Source organism: Lissotriton helveticus, chromosome 9 (genome assembly GCF_964261635.1).
Source record: "Lissotriton helveticus chromosome 9, aLisHel1.1, whole genome shotgun sequence".
In the NCBI taxonomy this organism is placed as follows: domain Eukaryota; kingdom Metazoa; phylum Chordata; class Amphibia; order Caudata; family Salamandridae; genus Lissotriton; species Lissotriton helveticus.
This window is the reverse complement of record NC_136070.1, coordinates 271,896,414-271,919,156: the sequence shown is the minus strand read 5'-3', so window position 1 is coordinate 271,919,156 and position 22,743 is coordinate 271,896,414. Positions and strand designations below refer to the sequence as shown.

General features: G+C 48.1%; 1 protein-coding gene across 3 annotated transcripts in view; it reads left to right on the top strand.

The window, feature by feature from the left end:
• VIPAS39 (VPS33B interacting protein, apical-basolateral polarity regulator, spe-39 homolog) overlaps positions 1–22,743 on the top strand; it is a 303,099-nt gene that overhangs the window by 45,814 nt on the left and 234,542 nt on the right. For all 3 annotated transcript variants that reach the window (XM_078659967.1, XM_078659968.1, XM_078659969.1), the window contains exons 3-4: positions 16,303–16,402; positions 18,058–18,207. In XM_078659967.1, the coding sequence (XP_078516093.1) occupies positions 16,303–16,402; positions 18,058–18,207 (250 nt within the window). The remainder of the gene's footprint in view (positions 1–16,302; positions 16,403–18,057; positions 18,208–22,743) is intronic.

The window sequence follows — 22,743 nt, the reverse complement described above, 5'->3', positions numbered from 1 at the left end:
ATTTTAAAGGTGACACACTTATTATCATCATCATTTCATAATTTGTATACCCCACTTATATATAATGGTATTAAGGTGCATTCCATAGAACTCAAACAATTCACATCAAAACCATACTAGGGAACAGGGAGATTGACTCTAATAACAGATTAGATTGGAATGGTGGTCCCTTAAGCGGATGAAGGCAGTGGAGGTGCATTCAAAATAGGAACTAGCACGATCTATAGTATATAAAGAAGTAAGAAAGTAGCTCAGGAAAAAGGCATAAGAGATCAGACTTTTGGTGCTTCCTGAATACAGTGCTGAGTGTGGATAATGTGACACAGGAAGTTTTAGGCAGACTTCCTGCGTCAGTGACAGATTGCTTCCGAGGAGAGAACTGTAGAGAGAGCTTTGACTTATGAGGCCTTTTTTCCACCTGAGAAGAGAAGTTGTTTATAGGGCTGGTGTCATGGCATTTTATTCTTTTCAACTAGGATTAGACCCAACTCCCTGAGGTGTCGTGTACTTGAGTAAGCTTGAAGAATGTAGCTTCAGCTTCACTTAGGCTGCCGGTATTCAGAGTATGCTTTCTCCCTATCCCATGTACTCAGATAATGCTTATAAGTAAGGGTGTGTTTCCTATGTGCTTTCCAGTCTTTTTTGTTTTAATCTTTTGTAATATAATGTCATAAGAATTTACAGCCTTAGTCCTCGGAAGACACGCTGACTAATTGGAGCTTCCACAAAGTCGGACTCCCTTCGAACATAGCAGGAAAAGAAAACTGAATCACCGCTGTCCACTGAGGAAGAGATGTTTGTACAGAATTGCAGATTCCTCACGCAAAAACCTTAATTGAAGCTTCACTAACGGCAAGACAGACTACACCATGGACTTCATACATCCTATGGGAGACGCTTTTTAACATCAGATTCACTCAAGCTCCACCGATCAACTTCTAGATCGGGCCCCCCGTCGGTTCAATCGGATCACCGGCCGCTGCCCAGGCGGATCTGCGTCCTTGAAAGCCCAGCACTGATCGCATCTATGGTGTCTCCGCATTTCCAAGTACCACGGACTCCGTCCCGGACTTCAACAGCACCGTTCCCCTTTTACAACACAGTCCTGAAGATGATCCCAACTAATGAGGATCGAAACGTCGTTGACCGCTCAGCGCAATAAAAAGCGCAGCTCCCAGTTGGGCTCATCCAAATTAAATCCAACTCAACTGAGAACTTTTGCTTAACCATTCAATTGGAGCCACATTGTTTTCCTTTATTCACTGTATATATATATTCAAGCACCATTCACTATGCGCCATGTATGCTGATCACAATTGTCACTGGCGTCACCACCTTGTATGTCACTTGCACACGTTGAACACCAAGTACAATTCGGGTTGTGTTGTTATTCATCCACCTACAGTGTTGTTACAGGCTCATTTTTTTAAAGTTTCTTTATTGACAATAAAGGTCACTTAACACAGTACAGTCTTTCGGTCAGCATGATGCTACATCGTGACATGCAATACTACAGTGTAAGCCAGGATTGTAATTTTCATTTTTCATGAAAGATAATAATCCCCAACTACCCCCCCCCCCCCCCCCCCCAGCACTTACTCAATCTTCAATTCAGGGCCATGGTGGTTTGGTTCTAATCTCCATGTTTCGGTTGGGAGTTGTCGGGATTACCGATCCCCATCTATAAAGAATACAATTACAGCTGCTTATGTAAGTTATGTCCGCAACTCGGTTTGCGGTTCTTGGGCATGGCCTGCCGTTCGTATATTATTCGTCTGCGTCAGGCAGTAACCCCGCTCTATTCCCCATGAGCCTGTACACCCTGTTCAAATGCCAGTAGTAATGCATTCCACTCTAAGGAGATGGGATGTTTCCTGAGTCCTCTACGCTCTTCCCTGTGTAGTTCTTGTCCCTCAGCCTTGCCCCACCTGATCGCCTCCCCACTCCAGGTCTCCACTTCCGGGGGTCTAGCCGACTTCCATCTCATCGTCACTGCCCTCTTTGCCAACAATAGTACTAGGTCCACAAATCTGGTAGCCACACTTCTCTTTCTTTCTTTGTGGCCTATTCCCAGCAAACAATAAGAAGCGGATGTGTAAGATCTGCCTGGCGCTATGTCATTCAAAATGTGGTGTATCGCGCCCCAGTAGGGCCCTAATTTAGGGCAATCCCAGAACATGTGCATTATGCCTGCATCTTCCTGTTGGCATCTGGGGCATGTGTCAGTCGCTTCCGGGAACATCACATGTATTTTGTGTGGGGTGAGGTATGCCCTATGTACGATCATTAATTGAATGAATTTAAACTTAGGGTTGCGGGACACTTTCTTTGGCAGGCTCAGTACCAGTTTCCACTCCTTGTCATTCAAAACTTTTCCCACATCTGCCTCCCAGCGTGACCTCAGGGGTTGTAGGGGGTCAGCCCTGCCCTCTCGCGTACCCGCAGTCAGCCATTTTGTCAAGTGACCTCCCGTTCCCATGAGGTACTGCATAGTAATTAGCGTGTTGGTGACGGGCTGCGCTCCATCTTGCAGCCAGTGAGTGCCTATGTAATGGGTCAGTTGTGCATGTTGTAGAAACAGTGCTCTCGGTGTGTGGTGGAGTCTGGCGAACTCCATATATGGCAAGAGCCTGCCATCCAATCTGCACTACTCCCGCATCTTGCCATGCCCGCAACCTCCGTTCCGTCACTGTACCTGTCCCCAGTGGGATGCCCAGCAGTGGTATCGAGGGTGCATAACTTGAACGACTATTGGTGTACCTGACCGCTCTTTTCCAGTACTTGAGTGCCAGTTTAAGTAGGGGCGGAGTCGCAGGCGGCGCCCTGTTCCCTGGGAGCAATAACTGATGTACCGCTCCCCGCTTCCTATCCGCCTCTGTCATGTTCAGTTCCTGTAAGTTGCGGCCTGCCAGCCAATATGCAAGCCACTGTAGTTGGCACGCACAGCCGTATGCGAACAAGTCAGGCACCCCCATGCCGCCTTGGTCCGTGGGAAGCTGTAGTTTGGTCATGCTAATGCGTCTTCTGCCCTTCCCCCACACCAGTTCAGTTAGTAGCGTATTTAGCTTCTTGAAAAAAGTCTTAGGGACCAAGATAGGCAAATTCGTGAAGAAGTATATCAACCGCGGTAGTACCACCATCTTTGAGATAGCTACTCTGCCTGCCACTGACAACGGCAGGGTGTTCCAGAATTGCACCTGTTTATGCAGGTTGGTCAGGGCTCTTCCCAGCTTACCGTCCATCAGGTCTTGTGGTTGTCGGTACACCTGAATACCCAGGTACTTGAAGGTCACGGGTGCGACCTGCAAGCAGTGCGGCGGGAATCGGACGTGCGTCCCCGTCACCGGGCCTCGGAAGCCAAACCCGTAAGACTTCGTTTCGTTGATGGCGAGGCCCGACAGCTCGCGGAATCCCGCAAATATCCGCGGCAGAGGTGTCACCGGATTGTTTATATCCTTGAGGAACAGCAATATGTCATCGGCATACGCCGATATGACGTGGTGAGTGTGAAGCCTAGTAATCCCCACCGCGGCCGCCATCGAACGCACTTTCAATAGTAAGGGCTCCAGAGCGATTATGAACAACAAGGGCGAGAGCGGGCAGCCCTGCCTTGTACCCCTTGCTATCTCAATCCGATCTGATATACATTGGTTGGTGCGAACCCGTGCCGTGGGTTTCCGATATAGTAGGGACACCCAGGCTATGAATTCAGCAGGGAGCCCAAACCTGTCCATGGTCGCAAACATGTAGTCCCATCTAAGGGAGTCGAAGGCCTGTCTGAGGTCCAGGGAGATGCATCCCTCGGCGTCTCCACCCTCCGCGTCCGGGGACATCAATTGGCTGAGCCTCCGTAGGTTAAGAGCCGTACTCCTACCCGGCACAAACCCACATTGATCGTGGTGTACCCTGTCCGGGATATGCTGGGACAGGCGCACCGCTAGTATCTTACTGAGGATTTTGGAGTCAGTGTTCAGAAGTGACAGCGGTCTGTAGTTGTCTAACTGCAGTGCGTCCCTCCCTGGTTTCAGAAGGGAAACAATTAGGGCCTGCAGTGTTGTGTCAGGCAGTTCGCCTCTCTTTAGCGCTTCACCGTATAACGCATGAAGGCGGGGGGCCAGTAGGTCTATATACGTCAGGTAAAATTCCGCCGGGAGCCCATCCGTCCCGGGCGCCTTGTTCCTCGGCAGGGCCTTGATGGCCATTCTGATTTCAGCCGTTGTAATGGGCTTCGCTAAGTTCGCCTTGTGCGTTGCACTTAGTTGAGGAACACGGATATCGGAGAAAAATTCCTCAAATGCCATTCCCGAGAGTGGAGCGTGTGGGCCATACAAAGTTATATTGCCGGAACACCATATTAATCTCACGCTGTCCCTGTATCAGCTCCCCGGAGGTATCCTGTATCTCCATAATAGGGGTGACCGCTGGGGCGTCCTTCGTCAGACGTGCCAAAAGCGCGCCCGCTTTATCCGCCTGTGTATGCTGCCGTGCGGTGTACTCCCTATAATCTAGCACTCTGAGCTCCTCCAAGAGCTCCGCATGTTGTATATTAGCCTCCTGCAGTTGCGTGAGGGCGCCGTCCGTGCCTGCGGCCTCGTTTTCTAGCGCCGCCATACTGTCCTCCACTGCCCTCAACTTTCCCAGTACCAGGTGTTTAACGCCTATTTTGGTACCCATGGCCACTCCACGTATGGTAGCCTTAAAGGTGTCCCATTCAACCTGTCTGGAACTCGCCGTGCCCGTATTCTCGTTAAAGTAATGCGTGGTGGCGTCTAGTAGTGTGGAGTTAAAGACCGGGTCTTCCAGAAGACTCGGGGACAGTCGCCACGTCGGTATAGGAGTGGGTAGTCTTCCCCAGCGTATTCATAATTCCACCGGGTTGTGATCTGACAACGTCTTCCCCATGTGCTGTACTTTCACAATTGACGGCGTGAGTGTCTTGAAGCAAAAAATACGGTCTATCCTGGTGTGTAATTTGTGTGGCGGGGAGTAGAACGTGTATTCCCTATGCGATGTATGAAGTGTCTGCCAGGCGTCATCTAATTCCCAGCCCTCCGCCCACTGTGCCAGCGCTCCCGCTTGTTTCCTACTTTCGGTCGCATGTAGGGGGGGGTGTGATCTGTCCAGCGTGAGGTCTAATACCGCGTTACAGTCCCCACCTAAAATCCAGTCATACTCCACCCAGTCCGCCAACACCCTACCAATCTCCACAAAAAAACTGCGATTGGTCTACATTCGGAGCATACATACATCCGAGTACATCACATACACCGTTCAGCAGCCCTTGAGCAAGCGCATATCGTCCCTCCTTGTCTACCCTAGATTCAATGAGCTTGAACGGGACCGTGTTTTTGATCCAAATGGCCGCCCCCCGGGAAAACGCAGAGAACTTCGTGGCGTAGAGCTGGCCCTTCCATTTACGTAGCATTTTGGCACCCTCTGAGTCGCTTAAATGTGTCTCTTGAAGGTACGCTATGTGCACCTGCCGCCTATGCAATTGTGCCAGAACCCTGTGCCGTTTGTGTACCGAACCCAATCCCTGTACGTTCCAAGTGCAGATCATATAATTATTAGGGGATGCCATAACCTAGGTTACCCACTTTACGAACCAAAACCATTGCCCACAACAGTATCAACCACATAATGGAAACTTTCAGTGCTACGTATACATACATCACCCCAACTCGTAGGTCCCCCTCTAAAACTGTAGAGGACCAAACTAGAATACCCAACAGGGTTAAGAGCATTCCGGAACCGTGTCTAAGCTTGGGGGCGTGGGCCCAGACAAACGTTCACAACAGTTCTCTGCAAAGAGTCTCGTAACCATTGTCCCCCATGGTCGCAGGCGTTTCAGATCCCAGACCCCCCCCCCCTTCCAAATATAGAAGAGCATCCGCTACGTTACCAGATCGCCGGCTGTTGGGAGAACGTTCACATGTCTGCCGCCATCTGTGCCGTGATCTGGGGAAACAACTGCAGGCTGCCTTCCGCGTCAGAGGCCGCTGCAAGGGAGCTTGTCTGGCTCGCCGACGGTGTTCCTGTGCCCGCATCATGCTCTGCCAGCGCGTCAGTAGTCAGTTGCGCTATTATTGTTGTGCCGTCCTCTTCCTCTTCGTTCGGTCGGTCAACTTGGGGTTCCTCCAAATGCGAGGGCCCAGGGCGGCCCTGAGCCTCCGACTGACTGTCTGTCCTCTGTGTTTCCGGCACTCCCTGTTCTTCCCGTAAGGACTGCAGAGGGGTGAGTGTCACTTCCAGCCACTCCGAAGCTTCCTCCGGATTGTCAAAGAAATAAGTCTTGCGGTCGTGAATGACTCTAAGACGCGCCGAGTAGAACAAGGCATATTTCACATTGCGTTCCCTGAGCGTTCTCTTCACTCCCCAAAAGGACGCCCTGGCTCGTTGGACCGCCTGCGTAAAGTCCGGGTAGATGGAGATAGAGTGGTTCTCGTATTGTATGGGGCCTCTTTCTCGGGCGGCCTTCAGTATGGCGTCTCTATCCTTAAAGTGGAGGAGACGTGCTATCAAGGGGCGAGGCGGAGCTCTGGGTTTCGGCGGTCTGGGGGGGACCCTGTGCGCTCTCTCCACGCTGTACATTTGGGTAAGGTCCGCTGGGTCCGCAACAGTCTTCAACCATTCTTCTACAAAGTGGGTCGGATTAGTCCCTTCGCAGCGTTCCGGCACGCCCAAGATGCGAATGTTGTTGCGTCTTGAGCGCCCTTCTGCATCATCGACCCTGTCTCTCAGATGTCGCATTTGCTTCTCCAGACTTTCTAGCCTCGTGGAATGTTCTGTTTGCTGAGGGATCAAATCGGCAAGCGCAAGCTTCTGTTCTGACACTTTTTCCACTAATTTTTTGTGATCGTCTTTGAGCAGTGACAGCCCTGTTGACATTGCATCCATCCGGGTTTCAAGAGCCTCTCTGGACGCCCTGATCTCAGTTAATATGAGGTCCAGCTTGGCCTCCTGTGTGATAGCTCCTGTTGGCGGGATCACATCGTCGTTGGAAGAGGCCAGGGGATCATCCGATCCGGAGGCCTGCGTGCCACCACGTGGGTTCCTATTCCTACCCCAGTGCCACCACGATCGCTCCCAGCACCCCCGGGGGAACGCCGCTGAACAGGCTGCTGTTAATCCAGCCAGGGCCCCCATAGCTCCCGCTCCAGTTGTGCTCAGATGCCCCACGTTACACAGATCCATACATCTCCCTCCGATGCGGGGGGGAGGGGGGGCGGTGGGTCATTGCCGAGCACCGGGCCTCGCCTGTAGCCTCTGCTATATCCCTGTCAGGACGCACCAGGAGAAGCGCTGTCCGCCACAATCAGGCCGTCTTCCCTCAGGATAAGCCCCGCGTCCCACCGATGCACCATGGGGCGGACTCCGTCCGGGGCCCCAGCCGTGCCAGCTCCCGTCAGGCTCCCGGGTTCAGCTGTTGATCTGCTCGGAGCCTATTCCTGCCCATCGTGCACCACCGCAGCGTGTCTTTTGGGCGATAAGGAGTCGTCTCGTCTAGCCGTCTCTGGTACTCTCGGCCACCCTCCACCAAATCGATGCAGCTATGGGCAGATGCCACACTATAAGTACCCTGTGGTTGATCTCGTGTCACAGTGTAGCAACCGGGTATGAAGTCCAGAAGCTGTGGGAGCGAGGGTCGCGTTTGTGACCGTATCAGGCCAGTTCCTATTGTCTGTAGTGCGTGGTGCGTCTTCCTCCGGACCCCAGTGCCACCACGATCGCTCCCAGCACCCCCGGAGGAACGCCGCTGAACAGGCTGCTGTTAATCCAGCCAGGGCCCCCGTAGCTCCCGCTCCAGTTGTGCTCAGATGCCCCATGTTACACAGATCCATACATCTCCCTCCGATGCGGGGGGGAGGGGGGGCGGTGGGTCATTGCCGAGCACCGGGCCTCGCCTGTAGCCTCTGCTATATCCCTGTCAGGACGCACCAGGTGAAGCGCTGTCCGCCACAATCAGGCCGTCTTCCCTCAGGATAAGCCCCGCGTCCCACCGATGCACCGTGGGGCGGACTCCGTCCGGGGCCCCAGCCGCGCCAGCTCCCGTCAGGCTCCCGGGTTCAGCTGTTGATCTGCTCGGAGCTCCGGTAGGCTCCGGCGGTCCGATTTCCTTACTGTATGTACCTACCCCGCAGCGGGGGGTAACAAAGCCGAGCCGCGGGCAGCCACCACACTCCAGTGATCCCGGGGCACTTCGGACTGCTTCACCGCCCGCGAGGGCACTCACGTAGCCGGGCACAGGCCACTTCCGGTCCGCCTCCTAATGTAGCGCAGCCCGCGGCCGCGTCCCCAGCCGCAGGCCTCTCTCCCCTCATGCGGCGTCCCAGTTCAGCGTCGCGCTCTGAAGTCCCCGGTGCCGTTGATCGGTCAGGAACCAGGCGGACCGGTTTTCGACAGGGTACAGGGAAGGGGTAGGGGTCAGACTCCTTTATGACAGGATGTTTTCAGGATTTCAGGGGATTTGTGGACGGAGCGATCCTAGCTCACGTCCACCATGTTCGGCTGTTGGCCACGCCCCCCCGTGCTCATAATGCTTTATGTATATGTGTTTATTTGTCTTTTCAATAATACCAGTTGGGATATTGTTTGTTTATTTTGATTACCTACCCCAATCCCAACGTGGTTGATGGGTCATACTCCTGTAGTACTTTACAAAATTAGAATATACATGGTACACTTCTGCGACACAGATTGTGCTGCTCTGTATAGAGTAATTGCTTAGATGCATTGGTCTTTCCTTCTGATTTGACTTCAGAAGTGTTTGAGTATATTGTATTTGTTTGTATGATCCACTGATGAGTAGAATGTTTTCATATTGAAGGAGACTTTTTTCTCATCGTTATCGAAATTCATCTAATTTGTGACCTGTATTGCATTTACCTTGTTTGACCCCTGATAATATTAAGTAATTTAATTTAATGTGTTTCATCACCTCAGAATGACGTTTTGTGAAATCTCTGTAAATAGATCTTTTTTTGAACCAGTAAGGGAATTGGATATATTAAAATGGAGAAGTGTGAGAAATTGTAGCCAACATTAACACAACATTCACGTTGAATACTGCTCTCCATTACTGTTATATCACCTTCAAGTGGTCCATATATCTTTATTAGACCTACATTGTTTATAGAGATTGTTGCCTACCAGTCTTTGCATTTACTGAACTATCAGCGAATTCTCCAAGGTACTGCAAGAAAATGATGAATAAACTGCAACCCCACTGCAGGCTCTGCTGTTGAAGTTGAACAATATTATGATTAGCAAGGGAACCCTATTTCTTTCCCTCTCAAAAGAGCCAGTAGACAGCACCTCCATTCAACACGGCACTGCAGATGCAAGCCTATGCTAGTGTTGTAATATTGCTGCAGGGATAATGCATGTCCCTTCCTACCAGTGTAAATTAGCATAGAAATAAAAGAATGCTCCCAATACTGTCCATCCTGTTCAACATACCTCCCTGACTGACTTGCATACTCAACTGGCCTACAGCACTAGAACCATTGGCAGTAGGCAAGTCAGTAACTGGTGAGAGCAAACCAATTATTTAAATAGCTCTGTCTCAGCCATCTTGGGGTAGAGTCAGTCGCAAGTTTGGTGAAGCATGACGATAGGTTAACTCTTTTCCCCAAGTGCTGGCTTTAAGTTACTTATACATGCAGTAAAGCTTGATAGAGGGCTGACTCTGTCCTCAGTCTGCTGCGTCTGAGCTTAATCAGACACATGCATTGAATCCTGCCACATCCATCACTTTGCTGCAGCTCTTTTGTCTTTTTTAGAAACCGGATCTCTTTATGAAATCTGGGAATTTACATCTGAGAAAGAGTTTCAAAGCTTTGTAAGCCTTACTCCTAACTACTAGATTACGATTATATACACTATTCCCAAAGTGTTATCTTGGGATTTGGCAAAACCAGCTGTATGAATCAGACCCTGTAAACATTTGAAGACTAAATATTGTTTGGAGGTGATTCTCGGGAGACAGCGATTCAAAGGAGAACCCAGCCTGGGCATATTTTTCAAACCCAATGATAAACTAAACTGACATTTAGTGCCTGCTTTGGTTGTTGTGTAGATTCCACAGAGGGACCAATATAAATATTGTTGCCTTAGCCAATATGTAATTCAATGGCTGCCATTACTACCAAGATTGGTTGTAATAGGACCAAGTCTGGCCCGCTGATAGAAAGTGGTGATCAACAACCCTACATTTTTGTATTTATTAGTATTTATAAAGCTCATCAATCATCCCGAGGGACATCATGGCACTTAGGTATTGATACAGTGCAAGTTGGTCAATTGAATAGGATCAGCATCTAGGAAACAGGGTGGTTTTACATTTTTTCCTGAACAGAAGGTAATCATCTGTCAGGCGAAGATCCAGGGTTAAGTTATTCCAAAGGACTGCAGCTGATTTGGAAAAGGACAGATCGCCCATCCTGACTTTGACAGTGCGTTTGACTGAGGCGAGAACCAGGTGACACGTTCTCAGATTGCGCAAAGGGACATGGAATTGTAATTTGTTTTGCAAGATGTGTGGCCCTTTTGTATGCAAGGTTTTATGCGCAAAGCAATGGAGCTTAAAACTGGCTCTCTGGTGGGCTGGTAGCCAATGTAGTTCCTTCAAGCAGTGTGAGGCCGAGCTGTATTGTTTTTTTACATATTAATTTAGCGACTGCGTTCTGGGCCACCTGGAGTCTAGAAAAAAGGTAGTCAGCCATATCAACATAAAGGGCGTTGCCGTAGTCCAGTCTGCTTAGGAGCATAGCCTGTGTTACTGTTTGTCTGCAGTTTAATGGGATCCAAAGGAAAAAGTCGTCTGGACAGTTTCAGTGTGGAAAAGGCTTTTCAACACAATGTGCGTACTTGGTCCTGCATAGTGTCATATAAAATGATTCCCAGATTTTTTGCTGCATGTTTTGAAGCTGGAGTGATGCCAAGTGCCTAGGGCCACCAGCTGTTGTCCCAGATCGCCTAGGCACCCCCGAAGAGCAACATTTCGGACTTTACAGCGTTTTGTTTTAAACAGTGCTGGGACATCCAGCCTACCAGTTCAGTGAGACAGTTTATTAGGTTGGTCTTAGCCGCGATATTGGCCAGTCTGTTTATCAGGGGAATCACCAGTTGAGTATCATCGGCGTATGAACAGTTGTCAAAACCCCATTTTCTACTGATGTTCGCCAAAGATGAAACTTAAGCATTGAAAAGGGTAGGGCTCAAGGTGGCTCCCTGCGGGACTCCTTACTTGATGCTTTTTTAAGTTGACGTACAAGTCCCCATTTGAATTGTTTGGGGTCGATCTTTCAAAAACGAGGCGAACCATGATAGGGCTTTCGAGCAAATCCCTTTTTTGTGTTAAATTTTGAGAAATTTAGTATGTGATATGGTGTCAAAAGCCACCGTGAGGTCTAGTAAAATCAGTGCTACGGCTCTGCTTTGATCAACTAGTGACCTAATGTTATCAGACACAGCTAGTAGGGTGGCTTCAGTGCTATTATTGGCCTTGAATCCGGCCTGAGAAGGGTCTAATAAGTTATTGGATTCTAGGAAGGTGGTGAGTTGTTTTTTAACTAAACGCTCCAAATCTTTGGACAAGTAGGGCAATTGAGAAATTTGGTGATAGTTGGCTGGGTCATATATACCAAGTCCTGCTTTCTTTAAAAGTGGGAAAACCACTGTCTTCTTCCAAATGGCTGGGAAAGAGGCTTGCTCCAGAGATTGGTTGAAAAGTTTGGTGACGTGGGGGCTTAAGACTGATAATAACCTGGTAAAAACAAAATGAAGGCAGGGATCAAGTGGAGATCCTGCCTTAACCTCAGCCATTGATTTGGCCACCTCTTCCACTGAAAAAGGGGCTAATGTGTGATGGTGAAATAGAGCAGAGGGGTGGGGTGCCAGGTTTTCCCAGTCAGTTTGGACGTCTTCCTGTGGATTATCGAAAGACGCGTATATTTTTGACACCTTATTGGTGAAGAAATTATTAATTAGCTCACCGTTCTCTGTTGTGGGAGCCATGGTTAGCATTTTTTATGGCATGGTGGTAGTTCTTCAGTTCGACTAAGTAGTTTTGTCTGTATATGCTGTCCTTTGACAATCTCCATTTGTGCTCCAAGGATCGACATTTCCTTTTTTTGAGTTTTAGTTCTGGAGTATACCATCTTTCCGATCGGGATTTAGGAGCAGGTTTGCTATTAAGTTCAGGGGCACATTTTTCAAGTGCTCTCTCGATCTTTTGCTGTAGGAGGGCAGCTGATATGCTAACTGAAGAGGATTGGGGTGTGTCTAAATCGGGATAGGTGAAATGTGTAGTGAATGTTTCCTGAGTGATTGAATTCCAATTTCTTTTCCTGGGTTGGAATGTAGTTTCAGCTTTAGATGGTTTGTTTGGTAAGGCTAGAGAGAATGAGATTAGGAAATGGGCTGTCAAGGAAAGTGGTTTAATTTAACGAATGTTAATAGTCGTTATGTTGGAGAACATTAAATCCAAGGTGTGTCCAGCCACGTGGGTTGGTTCAGAGATTATTTGAGATAGTTTCATTATGTCCATATCGTTTCCCAGGTGTTTCACACCTGGCTTAGAGGCATTTTCATAATGGAGGTTAAAATCGCCTATAACTAGGAACTGATTCTGTTTTAGGCAGAGGGGTTTCTGAGCATTGAGTGTCATAGTCCAATCTGAGTGAAACAGAGTGCCTCAGCTCTTAGTAGTAACATTTGGAGGCACGCTGAAGAGAAAGAAGGCAGAAGATTCTGAATGACCAGCTAGCTTTTAGGTCCAAGAAAGAGGACCTTCAATGGAAAGCTGCTAGCCACCCAGTCTTTTATGCTCCCAAGACAAAAAAAAAATGAAGGTATTCTGATAAAAGTTGATTTTATTGAAACATGATACTAAAAAGCATTTGCATAGCCAATAGGTCTCGCCTTTGGGACCTTATAAGTGTTTAGCCATGTAACAGGTTGATGTTGTTGCACCAAGGATATTGTGCTGCATAACTAAATACTTATAAAGTCCCAAAAGCGAGACCTATTGGCAATGCCAATGCTTGTTGATTCAATTGAGCCACAATAGTGTGACGTTTACTCGTTCTGAAACTCTGTTTCTTGACAACAAGCACACACACACGAAGTAATCCTTTTAATTTCTTTAAAAAAATAGTGCCTGCTTGTAACAACATATTTGACTATTACTCTCCAGACCAACACAGGAGTAAGATTCGAGGGCCCAGCTGCGCTGAGGAGTGGAAAACAGAGCACATCTTCCTGTGTATTACTTCTCCAGAACTGATAGCTGCACTAGGGGCATGCAAAAGGAAGTGTTTGATTGTGTAGTTTCACGGGATATGCCTACCCCCCCACACACGCACACATGGACACAATCTCCTCAGATTATCCTGCGTTAATTCTGTGAGTAATAGAATTTCCACCTGGATTCACACCACCCTCACTCGACAAGGAGCTGCGAGCCCCAGTGCTGGTGACTGAGGGTCGCAGGCGCCTCTCTACTCAGGCGTGGGTGGACGGGGCGCTGACGGGACCCCACGGGTGGAAGGACGCAGCTCTCTGGGTTTTGTGGCCATAAGTGCAAAAAAAAACGCAGACGCCCCCAGCCCAGGCAGGTAAAATAGCACAGGACAGAACACCAATATTATGAGCTTTCATTCTTGGACAAAACAAAAGAGTGAGGAAACCTAGTGTGCCCAACGCAATGTGCGTCCTGTGCCCAGGTTCTGCCCGCACATGTTTTACATGTGCTGATAACTCCGCACTTCAAAGATGAATCAATGCACAGCAAAGTATGCAAGGTGCAGCGCAGCACAACATGCTTAGCAGAACCATTAACGAGAACACAAATGAAATGTCCAGATATAAGTCTCTGAGACAAACATGTGACTGTTCTTTGTCCGGGTCAAGTAATGCCAACCAGGGGTTCCTGTGGCACGAAGTAAAATCAAAGGAAGGCTTCAATAGAACACAAAGATTGCCATTTGGACTATAAATTAGAGGCCAATCGTTTTGTACTTTTTATATGAAACGAAAAATGCAATGCCCGTCTTCCTATTGGTTGGAAACGTCAGTGATGTAATTCCGGTGACAAATTGAAATGTATCAAAGGGCACAACCTCGTTCCTGTGAATTATGTTTTGTTGTCCAGCTCACTAATGTTGTGGAACAGCATTAGGTAAACATGGCACCCGTGTATGTCAGACACATGCTTATGTGATACGCATGTACTTACTAGTGCAAAGGAACCATATTAGGCCCCTGTTTTAGCTACACCCGCATGCATGCATTGATATAACCGTAAATGTATGCTTTTTTATCTGATGTCACAGTTGCCAACCTTTCCTCAAAGATCTGCTTCAATGGGCTTGTGCTTGCTGTGGTAAATAAATAAATACAACTACACGAGCCACCAGTCCCGTGTAGCTGTCTCTCACGTCTCCTGTCTGAGTCAGACTCCACGTTTTCAGCTACTTAAACCCCACTCTTAGAAGATGTAGCGATCTGGGCGCGGCGCGTCTGGTTAGTGTTGGACAGCCACCTCCCTCGGAAAGGACAACGGGTAATAAAACGCTGATCTGTAGATAAGGGCTCAGCTTAAGTAAGAATAACACATCCCGCCTCCAGCAGCTTCGGGAACAGACAGTATAGAAATAGAAACCCAGACACTTCCTACTACGCTTTGGAAGGTACAGAGATAGAAACCCGAGCTGTCTCCTGCACTTTTCAAGCACTCGTGCTTGTGGCGGCATCCACCTTGCAGGAGCGAGCAGTGGCGCGGCCACGTTAATTACAAACAGATGGCCCCAGCGCTCCGCTGCTGGCTCCCGCAAGGTGTATGCCGCCACAAGCACGAGTGCTTGAAAAGTGAAGACCGATGTCTAAAGGCCCTCTCCTAGAGCAGCACATGAGCGCTGCCTAGGCGAGACCTAAAAAGGAAATAGGAAAAAGGAGTAAAACGGAGGAGCTGTATATGTATGGTGAAGTGATGTGGAGGATGTTGGCCCAAGGGGGACTGCATATTCATTGTTACCTGAATTCTATGTCATACTATACACAGCCCCAGGCATGCAAGTCTTGCAACCTTTTACTGACCAGGAAGGAGATGAACTCCATCCTTACCCAGCAATAATTAATATTGTTTACCAAGGGTCTTAAGCAGTTGTAGTGTGTGATGTTGCTTGAGTTATGGTAAGTTCTGTACATGTGCATTGCTTTTAATGCTAACACATTGTGGTCTTGCTATACTCTAGGGCCCGCCTGTCATAAACCCCACAGAAGTAGTATTGGGAACAGACAACAAGGTTTTTGTAAATGATACTTAAGCAACCCAACAAAGCTAAACTCATTGCTGAAACACAGCTTTGAAAACAAACGTTGATCAGCGAAACATGCTGCAAAACAATTAACCACATCAATAAAGTTTTGCTTGTTGTAATTGAGCTTAATAGGACTACTACCACAATTTAATTCACTGCAGCTACGGACTTTACTTTGGTATGTGTGTATGAGTGCAAGGTAAATGCATCGATATACTATACAAAACTATGCTACAATCCTTGTCCGCCACCAAGACAACAGCTTCAGCAAAACAAACATGTTTTACAACGGAGTACTTAATTTACAAAGAGGAGCAGAAAAATGTATTCTCCTGCTGACCTTAGGCCATTTAAAAAGGTGTACTGATATACTGAGGGTGGTGAAAAGTGAGAGCCTGGCACAATGTTATTCATAAAACATTGGGTCCTATTGCACCGAACGCAATGAGAATGAGGACTTGCCTCACTTAGCTCAATGAAAGTATGTGCAATATAATTTTATTCTGGTGCTTCAATGAAACCGAAGCTGACTTCAACACTGGCAATATATTAATTGCTAGTAAAAAGTATTCATGTTTGGGATAGTGGAACAGATAATACGGGCAGTAGGTTGATATTAATTTCCGAACCACCTATTGAAAGTCCTAATGGCAATGGCAAGTATCAGTGGCGTTCAATGAGACGACTGTATTCTAATCATGTATCATGTGGGACGTTGTGTCTTGGGGTGATTTGTACGGTGTTTGCATTAAATGTTAATTGTGAAGGAGAAGGCTATAGCCTTGTGGCATCTGTATACTGGTGTGGTTTAAACCAGAAACTTTGCTTTCCTGCGCTCTATACTTTGTTATTTTGGTGTCAGACAAAACTAAATACATGGGATAGAGAGATCGGTTTGTACCTTGATGATAATGGTCTGCTGGTAGAAGACGACTACTTGATGTGTCGTAAAACATAGTTTTTTTATTTCTTTGTTTAGCTGAAAGAGTCAAAGCGTGCAGTAAACAGCTTACGAGATTTTGTCGACGATGACGATGATGAGCTGGGGAAATACAGCTGGACTGGAGAGCCTGTGGGAAGTAAGTAAAGACGCAGTGCTTCTTTAGTGCTCCTACCTTGGGGAGAACATATCTGTGACCAAGTTTAGAATGAGAAAGGGCTTCCAATAACAATATAGAAGACTGGGCAGGTGTGCACCTCTACATTGAAGAAGGGAGTAACTATACAAAATGCTTTTTAGAGCTGTTAAAACCATGATGAAAGATTAGTCCACTAACTGACAGCAGCCCATGCTAAGGATCTAGCTCCAGCATGTGAAGTCTTAAAATTGAACATTTTCACTGTGTTCCTAAAAGTCAATCTCGGCTGACCTACTTCTCTGTATTTTATTCAGAGTGGCAAAAACAGCACAAGACCACACGAACTATACATATTTAATAATACTTTTTATCCATCATTTCACACTTTTGTCATGTACTTATGTTGGAAATGAATACATTTTAAATGCACAAGCTGTATTAATTAGTTGCTCTCTGTGATGTGAAAAGTACCTTACTGAGCACCGTAATATCTGCAAGATGCATGAGGGAGCTGCAAGCCTAGTGCCAGCCGCGGCCCATCCAGGTAAGAGCGGTGGGGCCATGTGAGAGGTATTTCGACAGACAATGATGAGGGAAAATTAAATAAATTATTAATTTGTCATCATCCGTAGAAATACCACCAACACCGCCCCACTGCTCTTACATGAACGGGCCGCGGCTGCCTAGTGCACTTCAGATTAGTACATGGTTTTTATTGTTACAAGTGTTGAGGACACACACTCTAAAAGACACACCTTGCATATATACACTCACGCACAATTGCGCATTCTTGGCCAAAGCTGTTTTCCTTTGGATTTGAAGCTACCCTGAAAGGTAATAGTAGGGTATCAAGATGTAGGAGTACTGTAAGTTTAATCTATTGTGACCGGTGTGTAGGATCTGCCTTATGTCCAACACCTGCCCATCTACCCATCTTCCATCTGTCAAAAGGTCTCTTCCCCCCCCCCTACTCTCAGCTGTATTTACAAAGGGAAAACTAGTGGTGAAAGAGAAAACCTGAGTGTTGAGGATGATCCCCTTTTTGGGCACTACCAAGCAGTCTCTGGCTAGAACCTTCATCCAGTCCATTGGCCCATGGGATACACTAGGGAGAAGCTCGTTAATTTCTTAGCTATTTCTCTAGTGTTCCTATGCCAAAATGTAGTGGAGCTCTAAGGTTCCACAACAATGTGTATATATACTTGAATATCCCTATATCTTTCTGTTGGTTAGCAATAACACGGTTGGCTCATACACATCATAAGGAACTTTGATATGCATAATAAAGATGCCACAAGACCTGGCAGAGAAGTTGGTACAAAGACCCATTGTTCATACATATTCTTGAACCTCCTTAAATGAACAAATACATTTGTACGAGGATTGCTACCAGATGGTTTCGTCCATAGGAGGGTGACTAGCGAAGTATTCCGGGGTGAAGGTACCAAACTTTGTCTGAAATGTATTTATGATATTCTTAATCATAGGGTCATAAGTGTTAATGCATACTACTCCTAAAGAATTAGGGCACTCATTAAAAGAACAAATAAAGCCCATGAATGTGTCCATTATCTGCTTCATCGCTTCCAGGGAGATTGCAGCAGTCTATGATTGTGAGGAGTCTGAATGTTTTAATTAATACTCTTTGTCTGCAGGCATTACCTGGTCAATCAAAGAGACTGCATCCAACAGTCGATCGACAGCAGAGGTACGAAACCAGGATCCAACAAAAGGCCAAAATGGGAATTCTTCATACCCATTCTCGAGACAAGCATCAACCTACTCCATCAGCAGCTTGTTCAAAGGTAAAATGAATGCTTAAGAGTACTTAAAGGGGGGTGCATTTTATGAATGGAAGTAGGGAGAGACTGAAAGGAATGTTGTAAGCCCTGTTTAAATATTTATACTGATGGTACAGTGCATGAAGAAAACTTTAGCTTTACTACATTTCAGACACGTGGTCTTTGCCACTGGATTCTAGCTAGCCTGGCTGATGAGGGGTGTTACCTCGAAACCGGTAGCAGGATGCTTGTTTCCAGTCTAGTGAAGACCTGGCTTGGCAGTTCATGCTGGACTGTTCCCATGAGGCACAGGGTCATGACTGATTTGCTTATAGCTGTGTCTGAACTGAGGTGACAAAGTGAGCTAAAGAACAATGATGGATTGAATGCAGATCTGTGACTGGGGGTGAGTGTCTGAAAGGTTTTAGTGCTCCGTCCATCATCTCTTTATGTTTGCTTTGTTCGCCCTAAGTTGGCAGGGTATGCCCAGACGTGGGTCCCATGCTCACTTTACCACTGGATTCTAGCTAGCCTGGCTGATGAGGGGAGTTACCTCGAAACCGTACACAGGATGCTTGTTTCCGGTACAATGAAGATCTGGGTTGGCAGTTCATGCTGGACTGTTCCCATGAGGCACAACGTCATGACTGAATTGCATATAGCTGGGTCTGAACTGAGTTGGTGAAGTGAGCTAAAGAACTATGCTTGATTCAACCCAGATCTGTGACTGGGGGTGAGTGTCTGAAAAGTTTCAGTACTCCGTCCATCATCTCTTTGTGTTTGCTTTGTTCGCCCTAAGTTGGCAGGGTAAGGCCAGACGTGGGTCCCTTACTCATTTTTCCACTGGATTCTAGCTAGCCTGGCCGATGAGGGGTGTTACCTCTAAACCGGTCCCAGTATGCTTGTTTCCGGTCCAGGGTAGACCTGGCTTGGCAGTTCGGGCTGGACTGTTCCTATGAGGCACAGGGTCCAGACTGATTTCCATATATCTGGGTCTGAACTGGGGTGGCGATGTGAGCTAAAGAATGATGATGTATTCAACCCAGATCTGTGACTGGAGGTGAGTGTCTGAAAAGTTTCAGCGCTCTGTCTATCTTCTCTATGTGTTTGCTTTACTTTCTTGCTTAGCCATCCAGTGTGCCTCTGCTAGGTTTGTGTACTGACTGTCTGGCTTTGGAGTGACAGGGGTTGGGATGTGCATTCTGTTCAGACAGCCACTTGGGGGGGCGGGTAAGGTGTGTCCTGCCTTTCAGGGTGGGTCAGGGCCGGGCTGAATAGACACCTCCTTCCGGGCAGATGCACCAGAGAGGACAGAACTGATTTTAGCTGGGCAAAGAGCTTCTCTGCCGCCAGATAACAAAGGAAATTGTGTTATAAAATGATGGGGCCCAGACCCCAGGTGTTTAGATTCCTTCTGGAATTCAACAGGAACCTCTACCAAGAAGAGCTGGGATAAGCTGGAGTAGAAGTACTGCCCCTTTGCTGTGTGCTGTCTGGGGTTGGCCTGCAGTGGCTGTTTCTGCCTAGGAGAGGAACTGTGTGTGCATCTTGCTTGAAAACTATCTCCAAGGACTTGAGGAAGATCTTGCCCCCTGTTCAAGAAGTCTCAGGAACAGCAAAGACTTCACCATCCCTCTAGGCGTCTTCTCTGGAACCGCTGGTTTTAGTTGCCAAATAGAAAAAGAGCAGCCGACTCTGTCACCGAGTCTGTCGCTGGTTCCGTGTCCTGAAGGCAATGCAGAAGGCTCTACCACACTTCGCACCGCATCCCAGGTCTCTTCGACTCCACTTGACGACCGTCACCGAGCCGCTGCGTGCACTGCACTCTGTGGGTACAGCACTCTGCACCACCTCCCTACACTCTGCCTGGACCTCACCAACACCGTCGCTGCCCGCCCGGACATCGACCAGCTCCATCGCATGCACTGTGACCTGCCAGCACCGCATCGAACACCGCCTCACTTCACTTCGTAGCCTTTGACTCACCAATGCCAATCTATGACCATTACCGAGCTGCTGCCTGCACCTTGCCGTGAGGGCACTACACGCCGCACCGCTTCACTTCACAACGCAACCGCAATGGTTGCCCTGACTGACTCGTAGGAACCGGATCGGCCACAATAAGAAAGGTACTGTCTACGAGTCTGTCGACGCTACAGTTACCCGTACGGACGCTGTCAGCTGGAACTGTCATTTTCCACATCGCTGTAGCCCCGGACGGAGCTACTGACTCGGAAGAACTGTGTTTTTAAGCTATTTCTGCAATTTAAAGGTTATCTTGCAAAGTACTTATATTTCCAGTACTGGATGTTGGATTTTTGTCGTTTTTGGTCTTGGCTTAGATAAAGATTTGTTCTTTTTCTAAACTGGTGCGGGGTCCCTTTGTAGTTTTTTCACTGTGTTACTGTATGTGTGCACAAATTCTTTACACACTGCCTCAGAGAGAAGCCTGTCTGCTCATGCGAAGCTACCATGGGGGTGAGCTGGGGTTATTTTAGAAGTGTATCCCCCCTACTCTGACTAGGAAGAAGGGTCTCTACTTGGACAAAGGTGCAAACCATTGCCAAGTAGAGACCCTCATTTCTAACACCTAGGATATAAGAATAGCGCAGCAAGCACACCATCTTAAAGAGAGTGTTGCACCCCATAGCATTCAAAAAAAGAGTTACCCAGTGGCCCAGGTCGGACTCGAGCGTTCTGGTCAGCCCCAGGAAATAAAAATTCCACGCCAGGTCTGGGTAGGGAGACATATGAATCCCTAACTATTTAAAGGAATGTTGGGGCACCAAACCTGCCCCTGAGCATCTTTCCTCACCTCTACTAGGCAGAACTTGTTGGACGCCTCCCCATATAACCAAAGGAGGGACAGGCATCGGGGCTCGGAGCGCTGCGCATTTTGCAAAAATGAAAGAATATCGTCCGCATATAGCGTGATGCGGTCCGCGAAGCCACTTCCCCACTGCCAATCCCAGATCTGCGCATTACAGCAGATAAGCCGTGCTAGGGGCTCTATCGCCAGGGCAAAGAGCGGTGGAGAGAGCAGACAACCCTGGCGTGTGTGGCATTCAGTGGGGAATAGGGAGGAAAGGACCCTGTTCACCTGGACCAAGCGGTTGAGGTACTATAGAGGAGGTGAACCATGCAACAGAAAACCTACCCCAATCCAGCCTACCGGAGAAACCTGTCCAAAAAATCCCACAATACTGTGTCGAAGGCCCTGGTAAAGTCAATTAACAGGAGAATCAAGGAACCCTTGATGTCTTGCAACTGAGAGAGTGCAGCATGAGCCCTCTTGACACAGTGACGCGTGCTGTGATCCGGTATGAATACCCATTGATCTGGATGAATCTGGTGTCGTACAGCAGACACAAGCCACATCACCAGGACTTTAGCATAGATCTTAATATCAGTATTAAGGAGAGAGATCGGACCGTAGGTCGAACACCGATCCAGAGGAAGGCCCTCCTTAGGTAAGACAACAATTGTGGCACAGTCTAGATCAGGTGTAAAGTATCCGCACTGCAGCCAAATAGAAGTTCAAAAGATGGGGACATAGAATGTCTCGGAAGCACTTATAGTATTCAATCGGATAGCCGTCGGGGCTGGCCGTCTTTCCGGATTGCAGTGCCGTCACCACTGCCCGTACCTCATCAAGCTGCAAGTCCTGATCCAGTTCCCGAGCCAAGGCACCCGGTATGGACAGCAGCAGTATGTCATTCAGAATCAGGTTTACTACTTCAGCTGGTGACTGCTTGTGTCCTGAATGCAACCCCTGGTAGAAATCAGTGAAGGTCTGAGCTATGGCAGGTGGTGCCCCGATGAGTCCCGAATTTCCAGTAACACCTTGTCGGAGAGGCCATAGGTCGCCAGCCAGTACAGTAGTTTGCCCGATTTGTCACTGGGCGAGTATACATTCTACATGGAGGCCACCCAGCACTGCTTGGCCTTCTCAAGAGTGACCTCTCGCAGTTCTGTGCGAGTCAGGGAACGAAGGACGTCATCGGTTTCATTGCAACGCGAAGCGGGCTCCGGGTGTAGTATTTGACCTTTAAGTTCAGTCACCCGCGAGAAGCGCTGGGCCTCAGCTCCGCACACAGACCCCGCTACGAGGGCTTACTATCTGCCCACAGCGTTGCTGCTGAGGAAACCAATCCTGCATTAAGCTTAAAAAACACCTTTAATTCTTCTTGCCACACATTTGGTGCTTTGTAAATGCCAAGCACTTAATCTCCAATCCAGGTGCAACAGAAGCTGAGCATGGTGGAGATTTTGCATAGGAGAATATGCATGGACTGGACCAAGAGGAGGTCCGCCGCCGGCAGCCACAGCAGATCTATGTGGGAGCCCGTGGCATGCGCCGCTGAGCGGTGAGTGTATGCATGCAAGGTAGGATGCCAAAGAGCGCCATGCGTCGCAGAGGCCAACAGAGTCAGCCCAAGAAGAGAGACCGGCCGACCAGGTGCTCCTACCGGAGTATGAGGCAGTGGAGGCCTCAAGATCAGGATCAGGGACAGCGTTAAAGTCACCCCTGACCACTGTAACCCCTTGAGGAAGAGCCAA